Source organism: Eubalaena glacialis, chromosome 2 (genome assembly GCF_028564815.1).
Source record: "Eubalaena glacialis isolate mEubGla1 chromosome 2, mEubGla1.1.hap2.+ XY, whole genome shotgun sequence".
NCBI classification, from domain to species: domain Eukaryota; kingdom Metazoa; phylum Chordata; class Mammalia; order Artiodactyla; family Balaenidae; genus Eubalaena; species Eubalaena glacialis.
This window is the reverse complement of record NC_083717.1, coordinates 893,595-910,005: the sequence shown is the minus strand read 5'-3', so window position 1 is coordinate 910,005 and position 16,411 is coordinate 893,595. Positions and strand designations below refer to the sequence as shown.

General features: G+C 39.1%; 1 protein-coding gene across 5 annotated transcripts in view; it reads left to right on the top strand.

Moving 5' to 3' along the window:
- MPP7 (MAGUK p55 scaffold protein 7) overlaps window positions 1-12,189 on the top strand; it is a 252,180-nt gene extending 239,991 nt beyond the window's left edge. For all 5 annotated transcript variants that reach the window (XM_061181523.1, XM_061181526.1, XM_061181525.1 and 2 more), the window contains 4 exons: window positions 7,263-7,356; window positions 8,341-8,449; window positions 9,533-9,676; window positions 11,181-12,189. In XM_061181523.1, the coding sequence (XP_061037506.1) occupies window positions 7,263-7,356; window positions 8,341-8,449; window positions 9,533-9,676; window positions 11,181-11,360 (527 nt within the window). In that variant the 3' untranslated portion in view covers window positions 11,361-12,189. The remainder of the gene's footprint in view (window positions 1-7,262; window positions 7,357-8,340; window positions 8,450-9,532; window positions 9,677-11,180) is intronic.
- The last annotated feature ends 4,222 nt before the right edge of the window (window positions 12,190-16,411 follow it).

The following is a 16,411-nucleotide window of genomic DNA, read 5'->3' as shown; positions in this document are numbered from 1 at the left end:
TTAGTTTTTTAAGGAACCTCCATACTGTTCTCCATAGTGGCTGCATCAGTTTACATTCCCACCAACAGTGCAAGAGGGTTCCCTTTTCTCCACACCCTTTCCAGCATTTATTGTTTGTACACTTTTTGATGATGGCCATTCTGACCGGTGTGAGGTGATACCTCATTGTAGTTTTGATTTGTATTTCTCTAATGATTAGTGATGTTGAGCATCCTTTCATGTGTTTCTTGGCAATCTGTATATCTTCTTTGGAGAAATGTCTATTTAGGTCTTCTCCCCATTTGTGGAGTGGGTTGTTTGTTTTTTTGATATTGAGCTGCATGAGCTGCTTGTATATTTTGGAGATTAATCCTTTGTCACCTGCTTCATTTGCAAATATTTTCTCCCATTCTGAGGGTTATCTTTTCGTCTTGTTTATGGTTTCCTTTGCTGTGTAAAAGCTTTTAAGTTTCAGTAGGTCCCATTTGTTTATTTTTGTTTTTATTTCCATTTCTCTAGAAGGTGGGTCAAAAAGGATCTTGCTGTGATTTACGTCATAGAGTGTTCTTCCTATGTTTTCCTCTAAGAGTTTTATAGTGTCTGGCCTTACATTTAGGTCTTTAATCCATTTTGAGTTTATTTTTGTGTATGGTGTTAGGGAGTGCTCTAATTTCATTCTTTTACATATAGCTATCCAGTTTTCTCAGCACCACTTATTGAAGAGGCTGTCTTTTCTCCATTGTACATTCTTGCCTCCTTTATCAAAGATAAGGTGACCATGTGTGCATGGGTTTATCTCTGGGCTTTCTGTCCTGTTCCATTGATCTATATTTCTGTTTTTATGCCAGTACCATACTGTCTTGATTATTGTAGCTTTGTGGTATAGTCTGAAGTCCAGGAGCCTGATTCCTCCAGCTTTGTTTTTCTTCCTCAAGATTGCTTTGGCTATTCGGGGTCTTTTGTGTTTCCATGCAAATTGTGAAATTTTTTGTTCTAGTTCTGTGAAAAATGCCAGTGGTAGTTTGATAGGGATTGCATTGAATCTGTAGATTGCTTTGGGTAGTAGAGTCATTTTCACAATATTGATTCTTCCAATTCAAGAACATGGTATATATCTCTTCATCTATTTGTATCATTAATTTCTTTCATCAGTGTCTTATAATTTTCTGCATACAGAAAATTGTCTCCTTAGGTAGGTTTATTCCTAGGTATTTTATTCTTTTTGTTGCAGTGGTAAATGGGAGTGTTTTCTTAATTTCACTTTCAGATTTTTCATCATTATTGTATAGGAATGCAAGAGATTTCTGTGCATTAATTTTGTATCCTGCTACTTTACCAAATTCATTGATTAGCTCTAGTAGTTTTCTGGTAGCATCTTTAGGATTCTCTATGTATAGTATGTCATCTGCAAACAGTGACAGCTTTACTTCTTCTTTTCTGATTTGGATTCCTTTTATTTCTTTTTCTTCTCTGATTGCTGTGGCTAAAACTTCCAAAACGATGTTGAATAATAGTGGTGAGAGTGGACAACCTTGTCTTGTTCCTGATCTTAGAGGAAATGGTTTCCGTTTTTCACCATTGAGAACGATGTTGGCTGTGGGTTTGTCATATATGGCCTTTATTATGTTGAGGTAAGTTCCCTCTATGCCAACTTTCTGGAGAGTTTTTATCATAAATGGGTGTTGAATTTTGTCGAAAGCTTTTTCTGCATCTATTGAGATGATCATACGGTTTTTCTCCTTCAGTTTGTTAATATGGTTTATCATATTGATTGACTCCCATATATTGAAGAATCCTTGCATTCCTGGGATAAACCCCACTTGATCATGGTGTATGATCCTTTTAATGTGCTGCTGGATTCTGTTTGCTAGTATTTTGTTGAGGATTTTTGCATCTATGTTCATCAGTGATATTGGCCTGTAGTTTTCTTTCTTTGTGACATCTTTGTCTGGTTTTGGTATCAGGGTGATGGTTGCCTCGTAGAATGAGCTGGGGAGTGTTCCTCCCTCTGCAATAATCTGGAAGAGTTTGAGAAGGATAGGTGTTAGCTATTCTCTAAATGTTTGATAGAATTCGCCTGTGAAGCCATCTGGTCCTGGGCTTTTGTGTGTTGGAAGATTTTTAATCACAGTTTCAGTTTCAGTGCTTGTGATTGATCTGTTCATATTTTCTCTTTCTTCCTGGTTCAGTCTCGGAAGGTTGTGCATTTCTAAGAATTTGTCCATTTCCTCCAGGATGTCCATTTTATTGGCATATAGTTGCTTGTAGTAATCTCTCATGATCCTTTGTATTTCTGTAGTGTCAGTTGTTACTTCTCCTTTTTCATTTCTGTTGTATTCTGTTGTTTTTGGATGGAATGTCCTTTAAATAGCAATTAAGGCCATCTTGTTTAATGTATCATTTAAAGCTTGTGATTCCTTATTTATTTTCATTTTGGATGATCTGTCCATTGGTGAAAGTGGTGTGTTAAAGTCCCCTACTATGATTGTGTTACTGTCGATTTCCCCTTTTATGGCTGTTAGTATTTGCCTTATGTACTGAGGTGCTCCTATGTTGGGTGCATAAATATTTACAGTTGTTATATCTTCTCCTTGGATCAATCCCTTGATCATTATGTAGTGTCCTTCTTTGTCTCTTGTAATAGTCTTTGTTTTAAAGTCTATTTTGTCTGATATGAGAATTGCTACTCCAGCTTTCTTTTGATTTCCATTTGCATGGAATATCTTTTTCCATCCCCTCACTTTCAGTCTGTATGTGTCCCTAGGTCTGAAGTGGGTCTCTTGTAGACAGCATATATACGGGTCTTGTTTTTGTATCCATTCATCCAGTCTATGTCTTTTGGTTGGAGCATTTAATCCATTTATATTTAAGGTAATTATCGATACGTATGTTCCTATTACCATTTTCTTAATTGTTTTGGATTTATTATTGTAGATCTTTTCCTTCTCTTGTGCTTCCTGCCTAGAGAAGTTCCTTTAGCATTTGTTGTAAAGCTGGTTTGGTGGTGCTGAATTCTCTTACCTTTTGCTTGTCTGTAAAGCTTTTAATTTCTACGTCAAATCTGAATGAGATCCTTGCTGGGTAGAGTAATCTTGGTTGTAGGTTTTTCTCTTTCATCACTTTAAATATGTCCTGCCACTCCCTTCTGGCTTGCAGAGTTTCTGCTGAAAGATCAGCTGTTAACCTTATGGGGATTCCCTTATGTGTTACTTGTTGTTTTTCCCTTGCTGCTTTTAATATTTGTTCTTTGTATTTAATTTTTGATAGTTTGATTAATATGTGTCTTGGCATGTTTCTCCTTGGATTTATCCTGTATGGGACTCTGTGCTTCCTGGACTTGATTAACTATTTCCTTTCCCATATTAGGGAAGTTTTCATCTATAGTCTCTTCAAATATTTTCAGTCCCTTTCTTTTTCTCTTCTTCTTCTGGGACCCCTATAATTTGAATGTTGGTGCGTTTAATGTTGTCCCAGAGGTCTCTGAGATTGTCCTCAATTCTTTTCATTCTTTTTTCTTTATTCTGCTCTGCAGTAGTTACTTCCACTATTTTATCTTCCAGGTCACTTATCCGTCCTTCTGCCTCAGTTATTCTGCTATTGATCCCTTCTAGAGAATTTTTCATTTCTTTTATTGTGTTGTTCATCTCTGTTTGTTTGCTCTTTAGTTCTTCTAGGTCCTTGTTAAACGTTTCTTGTACTTTCTCCATTCTATTTCCAAGATTTTGGATGATCTTTACTATCATTATTCTGAATTCTTCGTCAGGTAGACCGCCTATTTCCTCTTCATTTGTTAGGTCTGGTGGGTTTTTGCCTTGCTCCTTCATCTGCTGTGTGTTTCTCTGTCTTCTCATTTTGCTTAACTTACTGTGTTTGGGGTCTCGTTTTCGCAGGCTGCAGGTTCGTAGTTCCCGTTGTTTTTGGTATCTGTCTCCAGTGGCTAAGGTTGGTTCAGTGGGTTGTGTAGGCTTCCTGGTGGAGGGGACTAGTGCCTGTATTCTGGTGGATGAGGCTGGATCTTGTCTTTCTGCTGGGCAGGTCCACGTCTAGTGGTGTGTTTTGGGGTGTCTGTGGCCTTATTATGATTTTAGGCAGCCTCTGTGCTAATGGGTGGGGCTGTGTTCCTGTCTTGCTAGTTGTTTGGCATAGGGTGTCCTGCACTGTAGCTTGCTGGTCGTTGAGTGAAGCTGGGTCTTGATGTTGAGATGGAGATCTCTGGGAGATTTTCACTGTTTGGTATTACGTGGAGCTGGGAGGTCTCTTGTGGACCAGTGTCCTGAACTTGACTCTCCCACCTCAGAGGCACAGCCCTGAAGCCTGGCTGGAGCACCAAGAGCCTGTCCTCCCCATGGCTCAGAATAAGAGGGAGAAAAAAAAGAAAGAAAGAAGAAGATAAAATAAAGTAAAATAAAATAAAATAAAGTTATTAAAATAAAAAATAATTATTAAGAAAAAAAAGTTTTTTAAGTTAAAAAAAAAAAGGACAGACAGAACCCTAGGACACATGGTAAAAGCAAAGCTATACAGACAAAATCTCACACAGAAGCATAGACATACGCACTCACAAAAAGAGGAAAAGGGGAAAAAATAATATATCCTGCTCCCAAAGTCCACCTCCTCAAGTTGGGATGATTTGTTGTCTGTTCAGGTATTCCACAGATGCAGGTACATCACATTGATTGTGGAGGTTTAATCCGCTGGTCCTGAGGCTGCTGGGAGAGATTTCCCTTTCTCTTCTTTGTTCGCACAGCCGGGGTTCAGCTTTGGATTTGGACCCGCCTCTACATGTAGGTCGCCTGAGGGCGTCTGTTCCCCGCCCAGACAGAACGGGGTTAAAGGAGCAGCTGACTAGGGGGCTCTGGCTCAGTCAGGCCGGGGGGAGGGAGCAGTACGGAGGAGGCGGGGCGAGCCTGCGGCGGCAGAGGCCGGCGTGACGTTGCAGCAGCCTGAGGCGCGCCGTGCGTTCTCCCGGGCAAGTTGTCCCCGGATCACGGGAGCCTGGCCGTGGCGGGCTGCACCGGCTCCCGGGAAGGGCGGTGTGGAGAGTGACCTGTGCTCGCACGCAGGCTTCTTGGTGGCGGCAGCAGCAGCCTTAGCGTCTCATGCCCGTCTCTGGGGTCTGCGCTGATCGCCGCGGCTCGCGCCCGTCTCTGGAGCTCCTTTAAGCAGCGCTCTTAATCCCCTCTCCTCGCGCACCAGGAAACAAAGAGGCAAGAAAAAGTCTCTTGCCTCTTCGGCAGCTGCAGACCTTTTCCTGGATTCCCTCCTGGCCAGCTGTGGTGCACTAGCCCCTTCAGGCTGTGTTCACGCAGCCAACCCCAGTCCTCTCCCTGCGATCCGACCGAAGCCCGCGCCTCAGCTCCCAGCCCCTGCCCGCCCCGGCGGGTGAGCAGACAAGCCTCTCGGGCTGGTGAGTGCTGCTCGGCGCCGAGCCTCTGTGCGGGAATCTCTCTGCTTTGCCCTCCTCACCCCTGTGGCTGCGCTCTCCTCCGTGGCTCCGAAGCCTCCCCCTCCGCCACCCGCAGTCTCCGCCCGCGAAGGGGCTTCCTAGTGTGTGGAAACTTGTCCTCCTTCACGGCTCCCTCCCACTGGTGCAGGTTCCGTCCCTATTCTTTTGTCTCTGTTTTTTCTTTTTTCTTTTTCCCTACCCAGGTACGTGGGGAGTTTCTTGCCTTTCGGGAAGTCTGACGTCTTCTGCCAGCGTTCAGTGGGTGTTCTGTAGGAGCAGTTCCACTTGTAGATGTATTTCTACTGTATCTGTGGGAAGGAAGGTGATCTCCGCGTCTTACTCTTCCACCATCTTGAAGCTCCTCCTTTTCTCGTTCTTTTCTGTTGAATAATAGAACACTGCATCCCGGATATTACGAATGCTACGTTCTATTGACCCCCGGTCCTGTTATAATATTCTGGAGAACGGTGATGTTTTATTTTAGCAAGTAACCGAGTAGTTTATGTTTAGACTGTTTTACCTCATTTTCTGCAAGTTATGGTTTAAATCTGACTTCAGTTCTCTAAACTGTTGCCGTGTTGGTTTGGGTCTGCCCCGTCATGTGTAGTTCAGGGATTCGTTTGCAACTTGTGTGCAGAGTGCAGATCTCAGCTCCGTTCTCTAAGCCTTCTCTCCATTGGTTTGGGTGTGTTCTGTACTTCCACTACTCACGGATTAGGCTGAGACTTGCGTATTCTAATCTTAATTCGCTTCTTAAAACTTTGCTATGCTGGTTTGCGTCTGGGCTGCATGTGTACAGCTTAGGGGTTATTCTTAGGCTAGTGTTGGTTTGTGCACAGAATTAGAGTATTTCCTTCTCCAGCTCTCTCCCTTCCTGGATTCCCTGCGCACTCTTCAGCTCACAGGGGCGTTTTTTCCTGGTCCTTTTCACCAGAAAGTCAGGGCTTCTATTGGAATTTAGACACACATTCCTCCATGCTGCTCTGTGAATGAGCCCACCCCTAGGGCAAAGCTAAAAGGAAATAAAAGTTAAACCCTTCCCCAGGGCGGTTGACTCTCTTCCACAGTCTACCTGCTTTTTTTATTTTCAAAGTGCTCAAAACAACAATAGATGTTTTGGGTCCAGAGGTTTTAGTTGTAATCAGCAGGAAGGATGGACTGTAGTCAGTTTTTCACGTGCCATATCAGCGCTGCAGTTCCTTAGGGTTTTGTTTTTAAAGTTAACACTGTATTTTCTGCTCCATTATAATTCAGTAGCAAATAATTAGGCAAAATTGCTGAAAGTTTAGAAGTTCACTTGTATTTCAAGAAGATGTTTATGATTTTGCAAAGGAGGAATGAATAGCACATAGAAGTCTTTGACTTTGATTGGGAAAACAAAGCATTGATGGCATACACCATGTGCCCTGTGCAGAAAATAGTAAAATAATTTTAGAGTTTATCTTTCAACCTAGTGGGCAGTAGACTTGCTTACAATGAATAAAGAATCAATAAATGATGATAATAAGCATATTATTTGCAAAAGAAAGGAGTTTTTCCTCAAGGGTTGAAATACCATTTTTGTTTAATTAACATATTAAAGCCCCTTCAGAATAATTAATAGCATAAACATAATGCAATTTAATTTTGAATCCGTCTTCAAATCAATATAACTTTAATATCAGTGGAAAAACTGAATTAATGGGATTCCTATGTTTTATTAGCTAATTTGCTTTTTAAGTTTTAAAATCTTGTTTAAGAAAAGTACTTTAATCAAATATATGATCATTTCTTTTTTAGTATTTTCCTTAGGGTGGCTGATGCAGACTTTTCTGAACTCTTTTTAATTAAATCACAGACACCACCAGACCAAGAAGAAGCCAGGAGAGTGATGGTGTCGAATATGTCTTCATTTCCAAGCATTTGTTTGAGACCGATGTACAAAATAACAAGTATGTGGACTTCTTTTAGAATCTTTGTGGAACTATTGTTTTTAAACATGTGCCCATATGTCTAGTTGTAGACAACTGAGGGTTCCCTTCCATTTGAAATGAATTTTCATTTTTATAATAATATTTGAAACTGATAAAAAGATAATTCAGTTCATGGTTATTACCCATCTTTGCCTGTAATTTTTTAATAACCTAGAGCTGTTGTGTATCTGGTAAATTGAATGTGTCGGGATTATTTTGCCAGTGTATTATTGTGAGATCGTCCTACTCCAGTAATTGAATCTTAACGTAGAATTTAGATACAACTTTATTTTAGTAACTAATAACTGTGTAATAGATCCCTAGTTCCAGTCGTTTCCACGTACGTCCCTGGCTCGCATTGGCTCTTCAAAAAACCGAAATAATGTTAATCATCTTGCTTGTACCATATCCTCTCACAAGCGCTAGGTCTCCCAGCCCCCGGTTTTCCATTTGCTGAAGCATGGATATTTTAGGGTATCAGGGAGCAATGTGTGTTCTAATGCGGGATTGTGGGATTTTATTGAAACATCGAAATGCTTTTTTCGTGTTGGCACGTTCTCAGCTGTCCTGCTCGCGTTAGCCACCAGCCGGTCCTCCTCGAGTTCTAAAGCTGAGCTTGGTTGTTCTTTCGTGTGCAGTGAAATTTCAGTAGTTTTTATTGTTTGGCTTATTCACTGTTTTATTGCATAGCATTAGTTCTGAAAAAGAGGTGATGGAAAACATTAGAGTCCTGCTGGACTAAAGTACCTTTTTTCTGCTTAAGTGTAATACAAGCAAGTGTTACTGATTTGAAAAAACAAAATAGAAGATTTTTTAAAACTGACATTCTGGAGTACTTGGACCTAGCTATTTTATTAAAAACAGTTTAAAAAATTACATGTTCAGCAAAAACATCTTTTATATATGAATTATGTCTGCCATATATATGTATATATAATTCACAAATGATTCTAATTTCTACAGGTTTATTGAATATGGTGAATATAAAAACAACTATTACGGCACAAGTATAGACTCAGTTCGGTCTGTCCTAGCTAAAAACAAAGTTTGTTTGTTGGACGTTCAGCCTCATGTAAGTGAACAGTGACCTATTCAACACCCTTCTAGCCCGTGTAATCTACCACATTTGAGCATTTCAGTGTGGGGTAAATCTGAAATCTACTCACTTTTGGCGTATAGGTGGCTTTGCTAAGGTGACAAAAGCATTTAAATGTAAGTTGAGAAGTTTCTGCTGAAAAAAAGCCCATGTTGTTATTAGGAAACAGGGGTCAGGGAAGCCTCGGCATTTGTGTTTGTAACTCTTATTTAGATTCAGTGTTTGCCAAGTATAATGTCTCTTAGATGTTTCTTCTATGTATCTTGTATTTAAAAATATGTTGCATTTTATGTATAATGTATTTCATGTATGCATTGTTATAAGTGTTCATAATTTTTGACAATGGACATTTTGGTTCTCAGTCTTCTTTCATTGATTTTGGTTCTGTAAATATCCTAGAAGTGTAAACTGCCCGGCAAGAGCCGCGGGCATCTCACAGGAACTGTACCAGGTACAAGTCACCAGGTAGAGCTTGCCTGGCACCCTGGGAGCTCACGTCACGTGGACTGAGTGCCAGTGGGTGAAGCAGTTCGCTTCCCTGTCTCACCACAGACCCCCAGCAGAGATGCAGCCCACAGCATTCTCCTCGTTACCCAGGGGCAGTGCTGACGAACTTCATGAAAAGCAGGGGGCTTGCCCTTTGTAGGGGACTCTGAAGGGCAGAATGGAAGAGGAGGGAGACCTCAACCTGAGATCAGGAAGAGGCTTAAACAGGACGGTTGGAAGACTTTCGTGTAAAGAAAGTTAACTCATAGCATCTTTTGGGTATTAGATCTAAAAACTAGTTTTCTGGTAGTTTGAGCTGCTTCTCTTCAATATTAATTATGGCATATTTCAAAGCATTTTTAAAGACAAGCTACATTCTCCATCTTTTTAGAGGTGTCTATTATATTTAATTGTCAACAACTGATTGAATAACAATATATTGAAAGACCTGCTAACCTTAATTAGGAAATAATTTTAAGGAATTTTCTCCTTAGAAAGAAAATTCAGTTTTGTTATAAAACTTACTCATGACATTATGAAGAAATGTAAGAAAACTTATCTTCTTCATTGCAGACAGTGAAGCACTTAAGGACACTAGAATTTAAGCCCTATGTGATATTTATAAAGCCTCCATCAATAGAGCGTTTGAGGGAGACAAGAAAAAATGCAAAGATTATTTCAAGCAGAGATGACCAAGGTGCTGCAAAGCCCTTTACGGTGAGTGTGAGGATGCTTTACTGAAAATACACAAGCAGGACTTAAAATCATATGTGCCGTAGTCACTGCATTAGGGAGACTGCAGTAGATGAAGGTGGGATCCAAACACCCACGTGAGACAGAGCTGTATTTGGGTGCACGCATTCAGTGATTGCACTGTGAATGATCTTCATGTTACACTGACTCAAAGCTATTTTGTATGCTATTATGTATACTTATAAAATTTTTGAAGGCACATGTAAAAGTTAGACCACTGAGTTTTCAACTAGCCTTATTTTTAAAGGGAAAAATACCAAAGTCAGTTACTATTACTCATTAATAGTCTAGATGAAAATTTAATAATTTGCCTTGTCTGTTTGTATCAACATCATATTTAGCATAGTGAAAGAAAAAGCATCATTTTGGGTGTAGGACAAGTAGACTTGTATTATTCAATCTGTATTTGTATTTCCTTTGACTGTTACTAGAAATGGCAGCTGTGGTTTGTTAATGACTAGAATGACTCTGGCAGGGCCTTTCATTGTTTTTTGTTTTTAACCTTAAGACGATGTATTCTACTTTAGGATCAAAAATAAAAAGCAGAGAAATTTAATGGCAGAAGGTTTTTTCCCCTCCCTCTCTTAATTAACTCATCTTTAACTTTAGGCTGTATTAATTCGTGAACTATTAATTGTGGGTACCAAATACAGGTAATGTTTTTGATTCCCAGTATTTTAAAAATATCTTTTTTGTAAAGTACTGACAATACGCAACCATACTGAACAGGTACTGTTCTATGAGGTTAATTACTCAGGGCTCTGGATTAACACTAAAATTAAAATTTCTGTTGTTGTGAAAATCTTCTATGACTTTGAAATGTAGACTCTGAAATGACTCCAGGATGTCACAGTATAAAGAGTTATTGTACTGTTTTTTATAGTATTGTACTATGTGAAGATTTCTCAATGAAGATAATAAATGATAGCATAAGATTTAACTCAGATTCATGTATATAGTCTTGTTTTATAATCAACTAAAATTCTTACTGGTTTCAAAAATGTGAGTATGAAGGGCCGCTGACCCACTTCCCACTTTTACTGAGACGTAGAAGGACATGATATAAGTGTCCTTTCATAAATGTATCCAACTCTGAAAAAGTAGTTTGTTATACATTCCTTGCTTTGAATAAATGTGAACAAGGCAGGCAAAGCCTCAGGGTAAACAACTCTACTTTAATACTGAAATATCCCTGTAATGATAAGCGAGTGACTAATTATCCTGAAATTTAGGTAAGGCAGGAGTTTTGACTCTTGTCAGGGCAGTTTAGTTACAAGCAAATAGAGAGAGAGGGTATTAGAAATTATGGCTTCTGAAGAATTTATAAAGAGGGTAATTTTCTTTCATGACTGAGGTGAAATAGTGAACACAGAACAACATTAGATAAACCAGTTGTGCAATATTTGCATTGACGTGGCGTGATAAAATTGCCTAGTTAACCAATTTTTTAAAATACTTCTTTTTGTAGGAAGAAGACTTTCAAGAAATGATTAAATCTGCCCAGATAATGGAAAGTCAATATGGTCATCTTTTTGACAAAACTATAGTAAATGATGATCTCACCATGGCATTCAGTGAGCTAAAAACAACTTTTGACAAATTGGAGACAGATACCCACTGGGTTCCAGTGAGCTGGTTGCATTCATAACTAAGGGAAATTTCCATAATTATCTTTTCTGTAGAGTGCATGATTAAATCAGTTACCATTTTGGTGGTAGGGTTTTTTAATCTATATCACTGTTAAGGTGTGCAATCTTGGTTAAAATTGAATGTTGGTTTTGTTTGTATCTTTCTACAGCCTTATTTCAAGCACAGTGTTTGAGTTTAAGGTCCACAATCAAAATCTGCACAGTACCGTATTCTGAGCAAAGCTTTCAGCCTTCTGGTTGTCTTGACTGTGTAGCTCTGTCTCCAAAATGGGGTTGAACTTTTTAGAGAGACATAGCTGGAGAATGTACACGGGAGTTCAGTGCTTCAGCTGGTCTCCGACGTCGTCACTGCCTTGGAGTTTGCATGTCAGCCGCTGAATACATTCAGTTCGCAGTCTTCAGGACCACGAACTGGGCTGGCAGTAAGGCCGAGTCCTCTTACTATCATAGAGGCGCCTGGGCTGGCAGTAAGGCCACGTCCTCTTACTATTCTGGAAGTGCAACCTTTTTCTTACGTAGACACAATATATTCACAGTTACAGTTTGAGAAGGCCTTATGAGTGCATATATCAGTGACTCAACAAATGTTTAATAAGGGAAGATGGGCTTTTAAAAATTATTATGTATGAAACTAAAAACCATTCTTTATGGCTTAAGAATGGCGATATCCTGGGGCAAGTAAGATTACAAAGGACATTTTTATTTGTAAATACTCATACAACATTTCTGGACTCACCAGAAATTCTGGAGCCAGTTATCTGGCTTTGGATTTTCCCAATAAATTATAAGAATGATTCCTATTTTAAAAGTAGGTTTTACATGCTACTGATACAGTTAAAGAAAATGTGATCATTTTTCAAATGTGTGCAATTGATCACAATATATTTAAATTGCACTATAAGATATATTTTAGAAAACTTTTCATGTAATGTTAACTTACTTCTTTGTCATCAAAATATTTCTTAACACTGGCCAGATAGCATCCTAATCTTGCCATTTTTAAAGAAGTTTAAGACTCTTTTGTTGTAAATGTTTAGATGAGATCTCTCATTTTTCTTTGATGCTACTCATCTTCAGTGAGTAAATTATATAGCTCAAAATACCAGAAATGTCCATAGTTGTATAAAAGAACATGTCCTCCCATTCTTGCATGCCATAAGACCTGTCAGTCAGAAATCATTGCATCTGTGACTTTCAAACAGAAAAAACAATATTTTTTGTTGATTTGTAAAGAGAGTTTAGATGTCCTGTTTAAAAAAAAATAGTGTAGTGAAATTTTATATACTTATGAAATATTTGAAAGACATATTTTTTTAATTATCAAATGAGGCTATTCATAAAATAAATTGTATGTAAAGACGTCATAATTTAAGATAGTAGTTTTATAAGTCAGGGTCAACATTCCATGTAAATATTTGACCTTTATTCATATGCAGATCCACAAGTGAGTTCTGTGTGCACATTTGATAGCATGACTCACTGAGTTTCCTTCGGACGTGTCAAATTTCATACCTTGATACACACTCACAGCTAAATAGTTAGATAACCAGACATAGTTACTTGACAGCATAATCCAAACAGCAAGTTCTAAGTTAATTAACTAAATAGCAAGCAATTTAGTTTAAAAAGGGGTTGGTGGGTTGCCAGATCTAATACTGAAGCCATACTTTATAGTTGTGTGGCTGGTCTAAGAAAGTACAAATCTTCCTTACGTGGTTTGGGTAGAATATTCTCTTTGAACATTGACTGAAATTTCCGAAAAATCAGGACTTCCTAGGAAATGAATTATAATTTAGGCAGTCCAAATTCTTTGTTCAGAAATAGTACATGGTTTGTTTTTGGTTTTGTTTTTTTTCATTTACAGACAATTGCCTCAATTCTTTCCTGCGGAGGTAGAGATAGTGTAACGTGGTAGAAACGGAGTCCTTTTTGGTGGTGGTGGTGGAGGTGTTATAGAAATGTAATTGTCCAGCCTGTCTCCCTTTTTACACGAGAGCTGGGCAGTATTTTTTAAAATAATGAAAAGAGGCACTTCAGCAATTTGAAAAATCTTTTATCGGGTAATATACATACGTGGTCTTGCAAGTGACGTTTACGTGGCCACCTTGATGCTTAGAAAAGAGATTCGGTTAAAATTTAATGTGGCAGGGCCAACTCCATGGCCTTTGATTAATGTTGCAAAGGGCCCTTGATTCTGTACTTTATGCATCTTCAGCTCCCTCTCTAGCAAGGACAGACTAGTTCTTTAGGCAGCTTGCTTCTGAGACAGTGTCAGCCACTATTTGAGAGAACAGGAATATTGGTTTTTTTAAGTCCATATATTTAAAATCCAAGATCAAGAAGATAATTCTATATTCCCATCATTAACATACTGGAATCTTTTTTTTTTTTTTTTTACCATTATTTTACTTACCAATATAGACATTATCGATATCTTTAAGGCTGACCTTCCTGGTATTGTGTAGTGATTGAATGTATCTAAATTGTAATAATTTAAAATTGAGAAACATGTAAAATGAAATTATGTTGTTAAAAGTTTCCTGAAGATATAGATTTTTATTATTTATTTTCTTTTTGACTAGTAAGAGTTTATAAATAAAAGTAATGGAAAACCTTTGAGCTTAATAAAGTATCTTCAAATTATGTGTGTACTGTCTTGAAGATGGCTCTTGCACTTGGTATCTACTTCACTGTTTCCAAGGGTGGAAAAAATGGTTTTTTTAATGACACCAAGTGATATATTTGAACTGGCTCTGTCTAAAATTAAATTTCATATTTGTTTCAAACATTAATCGGTTTCATCCAGGTTGTTGGAGAGGTGGACTTCACTAGCCTTGCTCTTACCCACACGGTCCAGCCATTTAAAGCTGTGGAGCAAAGAATGGGTTCCCAGCCCGTCCATGATGGGAACACCCCGCCCCGCCTCTTTCCATCAGGCATCGAGGCGTCACTCACATCCTCTGCCCCTGTTCCAGGTAGGCAAAGTAGACTTTTCCAGCTCTGCATGTGAGGACAAACTGCCACCTGCTTATACAGACAGGCTAAGTGGCACTGGCCTTGCTAAGCAGCTGAACAAGTTAGCCCAGCTCTGCTTCCACTGAGAGGCTGTAGGATGTAGCAGTTAGGGGCGGGGGATCTGGAGCTGGATTGTTGAGTTCAGATTCTGCCTATTACGAGTTTTATAACCTCATTTAATCTCACTGTCGTTTTCTCACCAGAAAATAATGGAGATAATAAGAGTGCTTACCTCATGGGATTGTTGTGGGCGTGAAATGAAAGAATCGATCCGTGTAATGTGCTTGGAACAAAGCCTGGGCTAGAGGTGCTGCCTGATGGTAAGCTCGCTTCACAACGCTCACTCTCACATCACACAGTTTAAAAGTAGCTGCATAAGTATTCTTAATTACTCCACACAAACAGTTCTCCTATTAGTAAATTCACAGGAAGCTTCCTAAATAATTTCTGTGACCAGCTTTATTGTTTCATAAAAATACCATTACTTCCAAATGATACATCCAGAAGTCACTGGGTGATTCTCGACAGGCAAGTGAACCAACTTCTATTTGCAACCACTAGTATGGAATATAACCGATACCAGGTGGAAGAAGTGCCCCTTGATTGTATCCCAGCCCTTTCTGCTGCCGCACTTCCTTTCCAAATGCGTGCTCACTTACGCTTCGGCTTCTGGGGGCAGGGAGTATTTTTACTTTTATAACAGCTGTCTTATTCACATACACCTACGTGGGCCTACTCACCGTCAGACCAAACTGTCCTTATTAACATCAGACATCTGTATGATTTGTCTACGATTTCATTTAATCCTTACAGCTGCCTTGTATGGGAGTGGTAGCTTCACATTTTACAGTTGAGAAAACCAAGGTGCTGGCTTCCGTACCTGGCCCAAGGTAACAGGTGACGAGTAAGGAATCGGGGCTTGAACAGTGGTCAGGCTTCCTCCAATTCCACACTCTTTCACTGCATTGTGCTTCCTGGTGGTGCTAGAACTTGAGCCAGTTCTGGAAACAGGTGAGATTTGGTCATTAGGGGAGTGATTGTTCATCCTTTTGATGCACAGCAGTTTACAAAGAGTTTTCTCAGAACACTGTTGCTTTAGTCAGATATAACTTGATTTATCTATGCCTGTATAGTGGGCTGATCTTCAAACAGTGGCTATTATCAAAAACATACAAAAAACTTAGCATAATATGCAATATTTCTATTTTGTCTGTTTGAGTACCAGTCCTTAGTGATGAATCATGATTGGTCTAATCAATCATGACAATCCCCTCTTCGCAAGGATGGATCTGAGTTGGTCATGCCACCCAATTCGAGGTAATGTCTGTCGTAGGAGCTGTGAGTAAGAGTTGTTTCCCTGACGTAAACAACTGCATGAGGTGAAAACCTTTTATGCTCCTGCCCCCATGCTTCCTGTTTGAGATGCTTCAGTTATGTTGAGGCGCTTGCAAAGATGACAGCCATAACCCTAACCCTAAACCAATGGATGACTAAGGCCAATCTATAGATGAATGAGTAGAAAAAGGAAAAGATCCTAAATCCATAACATCACTGAGCTGCTGAAAAAAATCCTGGGACCTCCTTCCTCTAATTACTGAAAAAACAATGTTCTTTTACGCTCTGTTGGTGAGAATGTAAATTGGGGCAGCCGCTGTGGAAAACAGCATGGCAGTTTCCTCAAAAAACTAAAAATAGAACTACCATATGACCCAGCAATTCCACTTCTGGGTACATATCTGAAGAAAATGAAATCACTGTTTTGAAAAGAGATCTGCACTCCCACATTCCACGTTCATTGCAACATTATTCACAACAGCTGAGACAAGGAAACAGCAAGTGTCCCTCAACAGATGAATGAAGAATGGGGGGATGCACACACACACACACACACACATACACGAAGATTATTCAACAGTTAAAAATAAGGAAATTCTGCCTTTTGTGACAACATGGATGTATCTTGAGGGCATTATTCTAACTAAAATAAGTCAGAGAAAGACAAATAACTATATGTTATCACTTATATATGGCATCT